Source organism: Dipodomys merriami, unplaced genomic scaffold, assembly GCF_024711535.1.
Source record: "Dipodomys merriami isolate MVZ:Mamm:240054 unplaced genomic scaffold, mDipMer1.0.p SCAF_29, whole genome shotgun sequence".
NCBI lineage: Eukaryota > Metazoa > Chordata > Mammalia > Rodentia > Heteromyidae > Dipodomys > Dipodomys merriami.
The window spans coordinates 19,739,342-19,753,786 of NW_027204381.1; the positions used below are offsets into that span (position 1 = coordinate 19,739,342).

The 14,445-nt window shown below is 48.5% G+C and overlaps 1 protein-coding gene across 4 annotated transcripts in view; it reads left to right on the forward strand.

Annotated features, from left to right (window-relative positions):
* The first annotated feature begins 1,408 nt into the window (after positions 1-1,408).
* The window catches only part of LOC138838986 (histone-lysine N-methyltransferase 2A-like), a 77,981-nt gene continuing 64,944 nt past the window's right edge, over positions 1,409-14,445 (forward strand). For 3 of the 4 annotated variants that reach the window (XM_070038586.1, XM_070038589.1, XM_070038587.1), the window contains exon 1: positions 1,409-1,861. In XM_070038586.1, the coding sequence (XP_069894687.1) occupies positions 1,409-1,861 (453 nt within the window). Of the gene's footprint in view, positions 1,862-3,859; positions 3,959-14,445 lie in introns of all 4 variants that reach the window. The other variant, XM_070038590.1, reaches the window with a different exon arrangement.

Consider the following 14,445-nt stretch of genomic DNA (forward strand, 5'->3'; position numbering starts at 1 on the left):
CCCCGGCTGCGGACGGGGCGGGGCGGGGGCATGGAGGCGGCCCCGGGGCCTCGCTCCCCCCGCCCCTACTCCCTCCCCCGGCCCACGCAAGTTCTCCACGCACAAACCCCCTTCCTTCCCCCTCGGCTTCTCCCAGCCACGCAGGCTTCCAAACGCCTAGGCTGGAGGCGCCCTCCCCTCCTTTCCCGCAATAAAGTAAACCCGGCGGGCGGACACTCACGCCGGGCCCTCCCCTCCCCCGCCCCCCAACCACGCGCGCGAGCTCGCCGCCCGCGGGCCCCTCCACCGCGGGCATCTCCATGCCCGCCGCCCCCCCCTCCCGCGCCTAATCCCCGCCGTGCTGGGCGCCCCCCGCCCCCGGCGCGCCTGCAGCGGGGTCTGCGGGGCACGCCGCGCCGGGCCGCGCCGGGGAGCAGGGGCGGGGGCGCCGCGGCCCGCCTCTTCCCTCCAGGCCCCGTTAGCCGCCCAGCTGCAGCTCGGTTTCAAAGCCGCGTCCTCAGCGGAGCACGCCGTGGCCGCCGAGCCCGGGCTGGGCTGTGTGTGGGGGGACGACACAAAACACAAGGCGACCCCGCACGCGGGCACGGGGCTCGGCCGGGGCGGGGGGCTCCGTCGGGGCGGGAGGCGGCGGGGGAGCGGGCCTGGGCGGCGGGCGCGCCCCGGAGCGCCGGCGGCGGCGGGGAGGGAGGGGCCCCGCTTTATCTCGGGGAGGCGCACACGCCGCGGCCCTTTCGGGGCTGCACGCCGCGAGCCGGGCAGCGCTTCCGTGTGGCGGGCCGCACAATAAGGCCGCTCGACCTCGGGAGGCGTGCGATCGGGGGCGAACCCCGCTGGCATCCGTGCCCCGGGGCGGAGGAGAAGCCGCCGTCCTCCCGGGCCCGGCCACCGCGCGGTGCGGTCCGGGAAGCTGCTCGGGCGGGCGGGCGGGCGGCGCGGGGACGCGCGCGGCCGGCCTCGGCTCCCCGCGCTCGCGGGCGGGCGGCCCGGCTCCGGCGCCTCCGTCCGCCCCGCGGCCCTCGCCCCCTCCCCTCCCCTCCCCCTCTCCCCGGAACCCGCGCTCCGCTCCCGGCTCCTGGGCTTCCTCCCCCCGCCCGCGCCGAGCCGCTCCCGGAGGGCGGGGCGTGCAGTTATCCAGGTTGCGGGGCGGGCGGGCGCGCAGGAGGCGGCGGCCCGGGCCTCGGCATAGAGGAGCCGCGGGCTGGCGGCGGAGGCGGAGGCCCGAGGCCCGTATGCAGATTGCGGGGCGGGCGGGCGCGGCCCGGCGCTCGGCATAGCGGCCCGCGGGGTGCGGGCGGCCGGGCGGCGCCAGGCGGGTTAGGCAGGTTCCGGGGCCCGCGCCCCCCCTCCGCCTCCCCGCCCCCCTGTGTTGTCGCCTCTCCCTCTCGCTGCTTCACTTCACGGGGCGAACATGGCGCACAGCTGTCGGTGGCGCTTCCCCGCCCGGCCCGGGACCACCGGGGGCGGCGGCGGCGGGGGGCGCCGGGGCCTAGGGGGCGCCCCGCGGCAACGCGTCCCGGCCCTGCTGCTCCCCCCCGGGCCCCCGGCCGGCGGCGGCGGCCCCGGGGCGCCCCCCTCCCCCCCGGCGGTGGCGGCCGCGGCGGCGGCGGCGGCGGCGGCGGCGGCGGCGGCGGGAAGCAGCGGGGCCGGGGTTCCAGGGGGAGCGGCCGCCGCCTCGGCCGCCTCCTCGTCGTCCGCCTCGTCTTCGTCTTCGTCATCGTCTTCAGCCTCCTCGGGGCCGGCCCTGCTCCGGGTGGGCCCGGGCTTCGACGCGGCGCTGCAGGTCTCGGCCGCCATCGGCACCAACCTGCGCCGGTTCCGGGCCGTGTTTGGGGAGAGCGGCGGGGGAGGCGGCAGCGGAGAGGTAAGCGGGGGGCGAGGAGCCCCCGGACCCGGGGTCTCGACCCTCTGCGGAGCCCCTCCCCTCCCCCATCGGGGCGCCGAGCATCCCGATGCGGGAACCATCCCGGGGTCCCCGACCCGGGGCGAGTGGCCCTCCCATTTCGGGATTCCCCCCCTCCCCTCTCCCCAGCGTACCGGGTGCAGACCCCCGGGACCCCCCTCCCCCAGCCCGCCCCGGGGTGCAGACCTCCCCGGCCCAGGGGCGTCTGCCCCCTCCTCCTCAGGACCCTTCCCCAAACCCCGCAGCGCAGACCCCCCACGCCGGGGTTTCCCATCCCGGGACCGAACCCCTCCTCCTTCCACAGATTACCTCATCCGAGCGAGATTGCGCCCTCCCTCCCTCCCTGCTAGAGACCTGATCCCGCCACATCCCCGCCTCCCTCCCCGGGCAGATGTGCTGCTCCCAGGGCAGCCTTCCCCTCGGACATCTTTGGGGTGGTGGCCTCCTCCGGGGCCCCTGGGGGATCCGGGTCCCCTCCCGCACCTGGCTTTCCAAACCCAGCCCCAGCCGGGTGTCCTGTCTTGCAGCCACTCCCCCTTCCCTCACCTCCACCTCCTACCCCCACCCCACGCCCACCCCCGGCGGACAGACCCCCCCCAAACCTTGCCTCTCCACCTGGCCCCTCTCACCTCCTTCCCCTCGGAGATAACGGTGCTGTCCCCCCAGCAGCCTCTTCCCCGTCTTCCAGGACCACAGTCCTCGCCTGCTGGTGGCCGGGGCTTGCTCTCCCTTCCCTCCTTTCCAATGAAAAGTCAATGACATCTTGGAGGGGAAATAGTCTGGAAGGAGAGGAGCTTTCTCGTAGTCCCCAGGGGGAGAAGCAGGCCATCCCTCCAGTTCTGGGGTGGGAGGGGAGGGAGGGGAGGCTGGGGGGGATTGGGGCAGCATCCTCCCCGGGGACGCAGCTGCTCCCCGCCACCCCACCCAGTGGCCGGAGTGCTCGCATGTCTCCGCAGCGCCAGCTCCCCCCGCCCTGCTCCTCCTCTCGTCATTTCACTATTGATCCACCTTTCCCTAGGCCCATCCCGGGACTCGGCCAGGCTGGGGAAGCCGGGTGGGGGTGAGGAGCTCAGGGACGGTTTTTCCTTTAGTGTGGTGGTGATGGGGAGAACGAGGAGGAAGCCAAGTTAGTCCCTAGGAGTTAGGGGGGGGTCTGATTCTGAAAAAGGGGATGGGGGCGGGGGAGGACCCAAGGCGGGTGAAGGGTCCGAGCTAGCTGCTTCCCGCTAGTAGAAGGGTGAGGATGGGGATGCTTTGGTGAGGGCGAAAAGGAAAGTTGCCCCGGGAAGGGAAGTTGAGTTCAGGTTCAGCCAGTGGTGTGGCGCATTTGTTTTCCATTGGATGCAGAAGGAGCAGTTTGAATCGCAGGGAAGGGGGGTCGAGGGGAGGGGGGATGCCAGGAGGAGGAAGAGCAGCTGCTAGGGGCTGAAGCAAGGGGAGGGGGTAGGGGATGGCCGCTCTGGAGTGCTCTTGATTGAAACAGAAAGGGAAAGATAACCACCAGCCGTTTCCTGCGTGCTCTGCCGTTGGTGCACACAAAATATCCTGGGCAAACCCCTTGTTGCCCGTTGTGCCCCACACCACTTACGCTCTACTGAAAGACCCTGGGAAGAAGGGAAGGGTGGAGATCTCAGGGACCCCGGCCCCTCCTCTCAGGGAGCTGACATTTTTTTAGTTGTTCATCTTCCTGCCTGCCTCCTTTTAAAGATTGTTTCTAAGGCAGCCAGATCAGGAGACTGACACAGCCCGCCTTCTGACAGTGCCAGGACTTGCTGGGGGCGTGTTCCTCCCTGGTAGCTAGCTGCAGCATCCCCTCTCCCTACCTTTCTCTGCTCTATCTCCACCTCCTTTTCCCAGCCTTCAGAAGGCAGCTGCAGTCAGCAATGGTTGTTTGAGACTATTTATTGGTTGCTCTAGATGATTATTATTTTTTGAAAGGCCAATTCTGTATTTTTTAAGCTAACAACACAGATCCCATGTAGTTGGAGAACCAAAGGCCTCATACATGACAAAAAGACTGAACCGTTCAGGTTACTTGCATGGAGTTGGTGCTTAAAAGTGAGTTGATTTTGCTTTTTTAAAAGATACAGCAGCAAAAAAAAAAAAAAAAAAAAAGAATAGACTTACATTTCATTTACCTGCTTATTTTCAAAATTGCAACTTGCCTGGTTATAAGTAGAATTTTAGCCCTATGTATGTTAAGAGTATAATAAGAAAGTTAGTCTGTTTTAAGGGGATTCTAAAGAAGCGTTTTCTTCTTGTTTAGCATGCTTTTGTAATTTGCATTGAAGGACCAAGTGTTTGCATTCCAAATATAATCACAAAAGTTCAAAAGTAGAGTTTTACATTGACAGCTTCCAATCATAGCTTTTCAAAAGACTGGTTAGAAAGAGAGAAACCTGGATTCAGGGACCTGATGTCTGGGCACCAGAATATTTGTATTTGTTGGTCTTTGACAAATCATCTTTTAATCAGGTGCAAACAGTTTCTTATCTACTGATATTAGAAGATGATTGTTAAGCTAGCCTTTTATTTTACTTAAGGGTAGTTTATAGTATAAAGCTTGTCAAGAAAGTATAGTTACTTCAAGTAAAATCCTATTGGTAAGAGGGGTATCTTTTTATTGAAAACTTTTGCCTGAATAGTACTTACTACTTTGTTATGAGACAAGTGGTTGACTTTCTGCCTTGTGCCTTAAATGTCAGTATTTCTTCTGAATTGGCCTTGAATGAGCTCTTGGTAAGCTTTGATGTGGTAGTTTGAGGCTGTATGGTATGGGTTGATGGTATGTGTTAAGTGGTAAGCCAGAGTGATGATCTCCTTTGACCTGGTAGTATTCAGTGTGGACACCAAACACTTGGTTAGACAGGCTTACACCTCAGTGATAAATTTGCAAAAGGAAGTTTAGAGATTTCTTGCTTGGCTGATAGAATTTACTGAATTCTAAAGGTTGCTTCTTAGAACGTGCTCATTACTCATGCATCAAATCTTACTAGCTGGATTCCTGATGAGATGTTATATGACTCCAGAGAGTCTCACCTATTTCCATTGTGATGAAGTGAATACTGACCAGAAGCTGCCTGTATAACTTCTAAGATTAGGTGAGAGAACTTTGCTCACTTCCCTGTTAGAACTCTCTTAGCCAGTGGAGATCATTCTCTGTAGTTGTTGGTACCTAACTTCACATCTACTGAATAATTTCTCTGATACCAACTAACATGTTAGTTCTTCAGGACCAAATTGTTGTTAAAATGGGATTTTGTTTTAATGTGTAGGTGTGGCTGGTTACTTATTTGGGCCTTCTCTGTGACAGCTCGGAAGCAGAGTTATATTTCCTTATATACTGTAAGAAGTCACAGAGGTGCACCTTTAGGGCCTCTGTTCTCTCCCTTCTCTTCATAGTGTCAGCAAGCTATCTTCCTAAGGATTGTCTCAGGAATGTCCATACTGTTGAGCTTTGCCATCTAAATAAACAGCAGGCAGCATGTCCGTTGACTGTTTTAATATAAGCTTCAGAAATAGTACTAGTCTGTGTATGAATTTCATAATCCAGTTGCCTTCCATACCGCCCCTCAAAATGTTAAAAGCATAATTTTCTTCCTGATCATAACATTGCAGACCCTAATTAGATATAAATTGAATCTGAATTACAATGTTGGTGTGCATTCGTTTTCATTTGAAGTTTCAGTTCAGTTCATGGCCTGAAGTAGGCCATGTGGAGTTGGAATTATAAGAATATAGTCTTCTAGCTGGAACGTAGTTGGAGAGTGAAGTTTTGGAGGCTCACCAGGCTTAGGTATCATGACAGAGTTGCTCCTTCATCGCCCCCCCTCCCAGCTAATCCTGAGCTTGGCAAAAGGAAAATCCAGCTGAGAACCCAGGGGAGTGACAGCAGTTTGTGTGGTCTCTCACCTCACCTGTCACTGACTGGTTAGAACACTTCAGGCAATTCACTTGTAACCTTACATTTCTCATCTGTAAAGTAAGAGAGGTGCACTCAATTAGTTGTGGACCTTTTGTTCCATTATCCCAATTCCTTTTTATGCTATTAACTTTTTGTGGATGTCAGAAGTTCTCTTGACTTTATTTCAAGCATGGAGTCAGTGAGATTGCTGGTGATTATTAATTTCAGATGGTACATTTGTCCGCTTAACTGGCATTATGATTAGGAGAAATTTCAACTTGGGAAATGTTTCATTGTGTAGAAAAGCTTAAGAAAGGACTTTGCTAAAGTTGATCCATTTCACAACAAACAACAAAAAGATAACTTTTTATTTATTTTCTTCACAGTGCTGGAGAGTGAACTTGGGGTCTTTCACTTCAGTATTCTATCTAAGCCATGTCCCTGGTCCAAAGGCTAGACTTCTCTCTGTTGCCAAGGCTGGTCTGTAACCCTTAGGCTCAGGCCATCCTCCTACCTCAACTTCCTGAGTTGCTGGGACTACTGGCACATTCCATTGTGCTTGGCTTGAAGATAAATTATTATGGTGCCTGTCCTGGGGTTTCAACTGAGGGCTTGGGCACTATCCCTATTTTGCTATCCCTTATTTTGCTCAAGGCTCATGTTCTACCACTTGAGCCGTAATCTATTTCGATCTTTGTGGTGGTAGTTTATGGAGGTAAGACTCTTATGGACTTTCCTGCCCAGGCTGGCTTTGAATCATGATCCTCAGATCTCAGCCTCCTCAGTAGCTAGGATTACAGGTATAAGCCACCAGTGCTTGGCTAATTTTTTTTAATGTTTTTTATCGTGAAAATACTGTACAGAGGGGCTACAGTTACATGAGCAAGGTAATGAGTACATTTCTTATCAAGCATTGTTGCCTCCTCTTTTGTTTTTCTCCTACCATCCCTTCCCTCCCACCTCCACTATATTCCCCCTCCCCCCCTCGATTTTTTTTTTTTTTAACATAGAACACAGGGCTTTGGACTTTTTAGGCTGATGCTGTACTACTTGAGCTACACCTTCAACCCTAGTTTTGCTTGTTATTTTTAAGATAGGATCTTTCCTCTTTTTTTGGTGCTGGTCCCATGGTTTAAACTCAGAGCCTGGACACTGTCCCTGAGCTTGTGTACTCAAAGCTAGCTAGCACTTTACTACTTGGGCTACAGCTCCACTTCCAGCTTTTTGGTAGTTAATTGGAGATGAGAGTCTTGTGAACTTTCCTGCCTGGGTTGACTTCAAACCTGGATCCTCTGATCTCAGCCTCCTGAGTAGCTAGGGTTACAGGCATGAGCCACCTCTTTCTGGCTTCAGATAGAATCTTGTGAACTTTTCTTCCCAGTCTGTCTGGAACCTTGATTCTTCCACTCTCAGCCTTCCAAGTAGCTAGGATTACAGGCACAAGCCACCAGTGCTTGGCTTAATGGTTGTTTTTTTGTTTTGCCAGTTCTGGGGCTTGAACTCAGGGCCTGGGCACTGTCCCTGAGCTTCTTTTGGTCAAGGCTAACACTCTGCCACTTGAGCCACAGTGCCACTTCCAGCTTTTTCCTTGTACGTGATACTGAGGAATCGAATCCAGGGCTTCATGCATGCTAGGCAAGCACCCTACCACTAAATATTCCCAACTTTTTTTTTTTCGGGGGGGCAGGGTTGTGGGGTCTGAACTCTGGGCCTGGGTGCTGTCCCTCAGCTCTTCAGCTCAAGGCTAGCACTCTACCACTTGAGCCACAGCGCCACTTCCGGCTTTTTTCTTTTTGCTTATGTGGTGCTGAGGAATCCAACCCAGGGCCTCAGGCATGCAAGGCAAGCGCTCTACCACTGAGCCACCTTCCCAGCTCCTATATTCCCAACTCTTAAGGATAAAATTTTAAGCATAATTCTGAGAACCTGTGGAACTTTAGGTATTATCTGGTATTTAGAAGCCAGTTGTGGGACTTGAACTCAGGGCCTCCTGGATGCTGTACCTGAGCATTTTTGCTCAAGGCTAGTGCTATACCACTTTGACCATAGTACCACTTCGGTTTTTCTGGTGGTTAATTGGAGATGAGTCTCGTGGACTTTTTTGTCTGGGCTGGCTTTGAACCTTGATCTCAGATCTCAGCCTTCTCAGTAGATAGGATTACAGGCATGAACCACCAGCGCTTGGCCCTACAAGCCCTCATTTTTCACTATAATTTTTTATTGCTGTAGGTTCTTAGTTATTTTTCATCTAGGTGGTATATTCCTTTAGGTGTCTGTGCTTTTGAATGATTGAAAAATCAACATATTTATAAATTACAAGTGATAGTTCCACTTTATCTGAAGTAGTTTTTATATGTTATGAAAAGAAGTACTTTGGTTTGTATTGAGCATTAGAAATGCAGTCTTTCAGTACTTTGCCTTCTCATTGAAAACCAAATGCCATGGCCTCACTTTTCTATTAATTATCTTAAGGAACTTGGTTCTGGAGGAAATCATTTGCAAAGTAGTGACATCTGATTGGAAATGAAGAGAAAATATTCCCATTTTGATCTACTTCTTACCTGGGGCGGAGGAGGGGCAGCTGTACCAGCTTCTGCCCTTGCCCTGTGGGTAGAGCTTTGCTTTCTCTGAGGCACAGCACACTGCAAAGCCTCTCTCTCTTTTGGAGACTTGCTGGGTCTTAATTGTAGGTCTCCTAATTAAGATCTCTTTGTGCCTGCCCACATTCCTCTAGTGTTGGCACAGAACTTCAGCTTCTTTCTAGCCCTTAACTGAAGGCCTTCAATCAGGCCTTTTGTGATTATCTTGTCTCCATTCTTCTTTTGCCAAGGTGGAGAGCTAGCCCAGAAACGCGGACTTGGAGAAAGGGGAAGCTTTGTGACTGTCACTACTCTAGGAAGAATCCGTCTGAGGCTTGCTGGGATGGAACCCTTCTTTGTTTGTATATGTTATTTTCAGGGATTAAGAAATGTTAAATTACTAATGAGTCTGGCGTGAGGCACCAGCAGTTTGAATCAGATTCTTAACCCTGTAGGCACTAGTAAGAAAGAAGATGCTAAAGAGTACACCGTTATAAAGTGCTTACTTGGATCTTAGACTGGTTTATGAAGCTTGATGAAGAAAGCATGTCACGGAGAAAACTGATACACTTGTGGTATTTATGGATTGGAGAAGGTTGTTATAAAGCAGATAATAAAATGAAATTATTGGTTGCTCCTAAATTGCTCTAGATTTTGAAACATTGCTGAATGAAAATTAGCTTTTAGATTTGAATTAACTTTTGGCTAGCAAAAAAAAAAAAAAAATTACTCTTGGAGTCTTTAACTCTTATTTCCTGGATAGGGAGCAGGAAATAATCTCTCTTCTACATTTCTCCCTGCTCTAAACTTGTTACACTATACTATATCCTTGCTAAAACTTAAACAAACAAACAAACAAACTCTATAGACACTAGTGTTTCTTAAGGCCAGGAATTGTTAGTTAAGCTTCTAGAATAGTTTCAGAATGAGAATAATTTTGGGGAAAAAAGTAGTTTTTCTTCAGTTTGCATTATATTAGTGTTCACAATACAGCGCATCTTTTCTTAGCTGCTAGAGGAAATGGGGAGTCTTTCATCAAGAGAAAGGAATCTTAAATTCTTCACCTGGACCCAGATGGTTTCCTTGACCACATCAGTATGAGGTAGGCAGACAAAGGGCTATTTTTTTTGGCTGTTAGTATTGTCATTTCATTGGCTGTGAAGGCCTGAAAGAAGGAAGTACAGAACCTTTTATGGCATGTATTAAATAAAGCTGGAGGCCTGGGCCCTTCTACCTGAGTGGGTGGTTTTATGGCCTAATTCTCTAATTGCTGGCATTTATGACAGTGGGGATGCTACTGGCCCTGTGGCCGAGGTAGATGATGCTGGGGAGGGAAAAGAGGACCTTTTGTTGGCCTTTTCATTTTCCTCCTCAATAAGGTCTCTGAGAAAGCCCTGAGGAAAGGCATAGAGTCTTGGACTAAGGGAATGACTTCCCATAAAGTGGTTCTTTATGTTTTTAAAAAGGATGAGCTGCTTTTCTTGACCTATCCAAAGAAATCCATACCACCACTGTTAAATATTTCAATGCGCTTTTTACCTTGTCAGGTTACACACCAGGGAAAGCCAGCCACGAGGCTGAGGCTCCTGTCTGACGTGCGCTTTAAAGACCAAGACATTTCAAATAAGAATTTTGTTGTGTGATTTGTAGTTGTTGTAGATGCTTTTTAAGTCCCTTGTAGGGTTAGTACTAAGTTTAAGAGGCCAAACTTGATTTAACTTTTTGAGTTCTAGATAAAAAGTTTTAATAAAGGCATAAATGTAATATAGTTAGTTGGCAGTTTTCTGTACAGGGTATAAAAATTCCCCTTTCCTTGAAATGAGTAGCTGTTTTTCTGTCTGACTAAGAGGGTGAAGGGATTTCCCCAGATATGTTACCTTTAGTTTTTACTGCTGCATGACTTCATAAGGGACTAGTGGGTAAGATCTTTCCACTTTATGTCAGGAATTGGAGTGCCTTCCATATATTTTATCTGCTTTCTTGCATTTCTGGTTTTGTGTGGCATTGGAATGTTAGGGTACAGATGCTCTGATGTCTTGCAGCAGCAAGAGCTGTGAACTTTCCTAACATTTAAGATCTAACCCTTGTCCATGCTTTGCTGAAGCACTTTTTTCATTCTCATTTTCCAGCAAAAGTGTGGTTTTTTGTCTTGAATTAAGAAGTAATGGAGCTGGGAACTGGTGGCTCATGCCTGTAATCCTAGCTCCTCCGGAGGCTGAGAACTGAGGAAGTATCATGGTTTGAAGCCAGCCTGGGCAGGAAACTCCATGAAACTTTTATCTCCAAGAAACTACTCAGAAAAAGCTGGAAGTGACGCTGTGGCTCAAGCTAGCCTTGAACAAAAGAAGCTCAGGGACAATGCACAGGCTCAGAGTTCAAGTCCCAAGATCTGCCAAAAAAAAAAAGTTATGGAACTTGTGATGGGTGTGTCATCAGGCACTTGATGTTCTGAAAAGTAGGGAGAAGTTAATCGTACATTTATAATAATATCTTACTCTTGGGATAAATATTTATATGTATCTATATTCAACTTTTGTTCCCCCATGAATATTGAATCACTTTTAGACCAGATACAACTCTATTCTTAGATTATTGCCTTTAATTATAAGCAGTAAAATCTTGTGGATAACATCTCTAAGCTTAGTTAATGAGGAAATCCTTTTGTAATCTCTCTAGGAGTTTTTACTCATGCATACACAAATACCTTTACCACTGAGAGAGAGGGAGAGTCTCATAATCTAATCTGGAATATTTGAGCTAGTATGACACTATACTTAGAAGCTGCTAGACTAGGCTTGGGATTTAGACTATCTGGGTTCAAATCCTAATTTAGCTATTTATTAGCTGAATGACCTTGCAGATTTTAACTTCTCCATGTCTTAATTTCTTTTGCAAATAAGGGGCAATTATGCTCTCAATTAGATTATTGTAAGATTTGAGATCGTGCATGCAAAGTATCTAGCACATGGAAAGCTTTAATTATTATTAGGACAGAGAAACTGAAAGGAGCTGAGTTCTGTAAATTTTTTTCTCCACTAAGATAATTGGTTTCTGCTGCTTTGAGTTATACATGTATATGTGTGTATTCACAGACTTCTCCTAATATCACTCTCCTATTTCAAGAGAAATAGATATCTTGACATTAGAATGTTATCAATCAGGTTTTATCAGTAAGTTAGGTAGAACCAAACTGAAGGGTAGCCACCCATTTTGGTGACCACCAATGGGTACCACTGGTGTCTTTACTAAAACAATTGAGATAAGACAAAAAAGGAAAAGAGAATAAAGCAGTAAATAGGTAAGTTGCTAAGAAATACATGCCCCCATGAGTTGCATAATTACCAGGCCAGGGTGGCTACGAGACTAATTAATACAGTCCTTTTAGTCTCTGATTGGTCCTAACTTTTTTTTTTGGGGGGGGGGGTCTGGTCGTGGGGCCTGAACTCTGGGCCTGGGCGCTGTTCCTCAGCTCTTCAGTTCAAGGCTAGCACTCTTCCACTTGAGCCACAGCGCCACTTCCGGCTTTTTTTCTTTTTGCTTATGTGGTGCTGAGGAATCGAACCCAGGCCCTCATGCATGCAAGGCAAACGGTCTACCCCTGAGCCATCTTCCCAGCCCCGATCCTAACTTTTTGTACCAGTGCTGGAACTTGAACGCAGGGTGTGGGTGCTGTTCCTAAGCTTTTTTACTTAATGACATTCTACCACTTGAACCACAGCTCCACTTCCAGCTTTTTTTAGTAATAATTGGGATAAGAGTCTCATGGGCTTTCCCTGCCTGGGCTGGCTTCAAACCTCCTGAGTAGCTGGGATTACAGGTGTGAGTCACCAGCATCCAGCTCCTGTACCTCTCTTTCAAAAAAGGAAAGGTTTGTTAAAACATTTTTTTGTTTATTTTATAGATTTTTACCTGTTACTTGGGCTTGACTTCAAGGCCTGGACACTGTCTCTTTGCTTTTGAGCTCAAGGCTGGTGTTCTACCACTTGAGCCATAGGTCTACTTCTGGTTTTTTGTTGGTTAATTAGACAGTTTCTTAATCCTATCTACTCAGGAGGATGAGATATGAGGATAGTGGCTCAAAGCCAGCCCCTGCAACTCTTATCTCCAATTAAAGAGAACTGGAAGTGGCACTGTGGCTCAAAGTGTAGAACACTAGCCTTGAGCTGAAGAGCTCAGGGACAGCACTTAGGCCCCCAGTTTGAGCCCCACAACTGATTTAGAGAGAGAGAGAGAGAGAGAGAGATTCTGAGATTTGTCTGCTGGGCCTGGCTTTGAACTGATCCTCAGCTCTCCACCTACTAAATAGCTAGGATTACAGGCATGAGCCAGCAGCTCCTGGCTTGTGATTACTTTTGAATGTATCTGTCTTTCCTCCATGACTTTATAATGCCCTAAGATATGAACCATTTCTAAGTCATTATTTACATTTTATATTCATAGTGGTGGCTTCATATAAAAGATGATCAGTGACTTTGTTGAACTAAAAATTTGATGTTTGTAAACTTTTAGGAACACTTTGCAAAGTCAGTTCAAAAGACACTGTAATTTTGCTTAGTTTAAGAAAATATCGGGGCTGGGAAGGTGGCTCAGTGGTAGAGCGCTTGCCTTGCATGCATGAGGCCCTGGGTTCGATTCCTCAGCACCACATGAGCAAAAAGAAAAATGCCGGAAGTGGCACTGTGGCTCAAGTGGTAGAGTGCTAGCCTTGAGCTGAAGAGCTGAGGGACAGCACCCAGGCCCAGAGTTCAGGCCCCACAACCAGACCAAAAAAAAAAGAAAAAAAGAAAATATGAAATTAAACCAGAAACATCATAGGATGTTTTTTTAAAGGTATTGATATGGTATAGGTAAGTGATTCTGAGGTACCTGGATAGGGTGGCATTATCATTTATGTAGATACACTTAGCTCTAATTATCCCCTTATTTGAGTGTTGTTTTCATTTCTAGGTTCCTCAGCTTAAAAGGAATAAAGAGACCTTGGAGACGATTCTGAGGAGATTCAAAAGATGATTTTATGATTGGAAGTCAGTCATGAGGAAAGGTTGAGAGAATGAAGGGTTAAAAGACAACATATAACTTCAAAATTCATGGATCCATTATTAGGAATGGTAACCAGCTGTTTTCTAGCTCCACTGATACTAAAGTAACAGAAAATAAGTTTAAGCAGAAGTAAGAATTAGTTTTTTTAAAGAATTTGTTGGTAATGATGGTTGTCATTATAGTGATGGGAAAAGGTTAGCAAAATACTCTTCGTGAGAGGTAAACTTTTACAATATGTACAAAGTGACCTCTGTAAATCGACAAATGCATTCTTATTAAGAACTTGGATTATACCTTATACTTGAATATTCCCTAAGGTACCCTATAGCCTTATTAGCCTCCCAAGAAGTATTTGGTTTGAATTGTCAATTTATGGCAATAATTAATTTTTAGTAGTAAGCTTCTAGATAAATACCTCTGTGACCTAATGATTTTTGTAATGGTTTCATAGGATAATGAATTCTTTTTTAAGTGGAGCAAAGAGAAGTCTTAAACAAGGTAAACCAAACATAGCCAAAGATGTAGTCTTAATGTAGGAAATAAATACCTATAGCTTTCATGTTCATTTTTTCAGTTATAAGCTCAAGAGCTAGTAGATAGATTACAAATTCTTCCAATTTAACATATGTTTGTTTCATGTGAATGAGTGTGTGTATGTGTGTTGGTCCTAGAACTTGAATTTAGGGCCTGCATGCTGTCCCTGAGTTTTCTTGGCTTAAGACTCCTGCTCTATCACTTGAGCTACAGTCTCACTTCTAGCTTTTTTTGGTGCTTAATTAGAGATGAGTCTCACGAACTTTCCTGCTCTGGCTGGCTTTGAACCTCCATTGTCAGATCCCAGCTTCCTGAATTCAGGCATGAGCCACCAGTGCCTGACTGTGAGTTTTGTAAAGGCCTCTGACCCTTGGCTTTTGAGGCTATGTGGAGGGTTGCATCACTCAGAATGAAACCTTTTCAGATGTGTTGGGTTGCAGAAAGCATTTCCTGTACAGTCAGAATGAAGACTGTGAATGGGGATTATT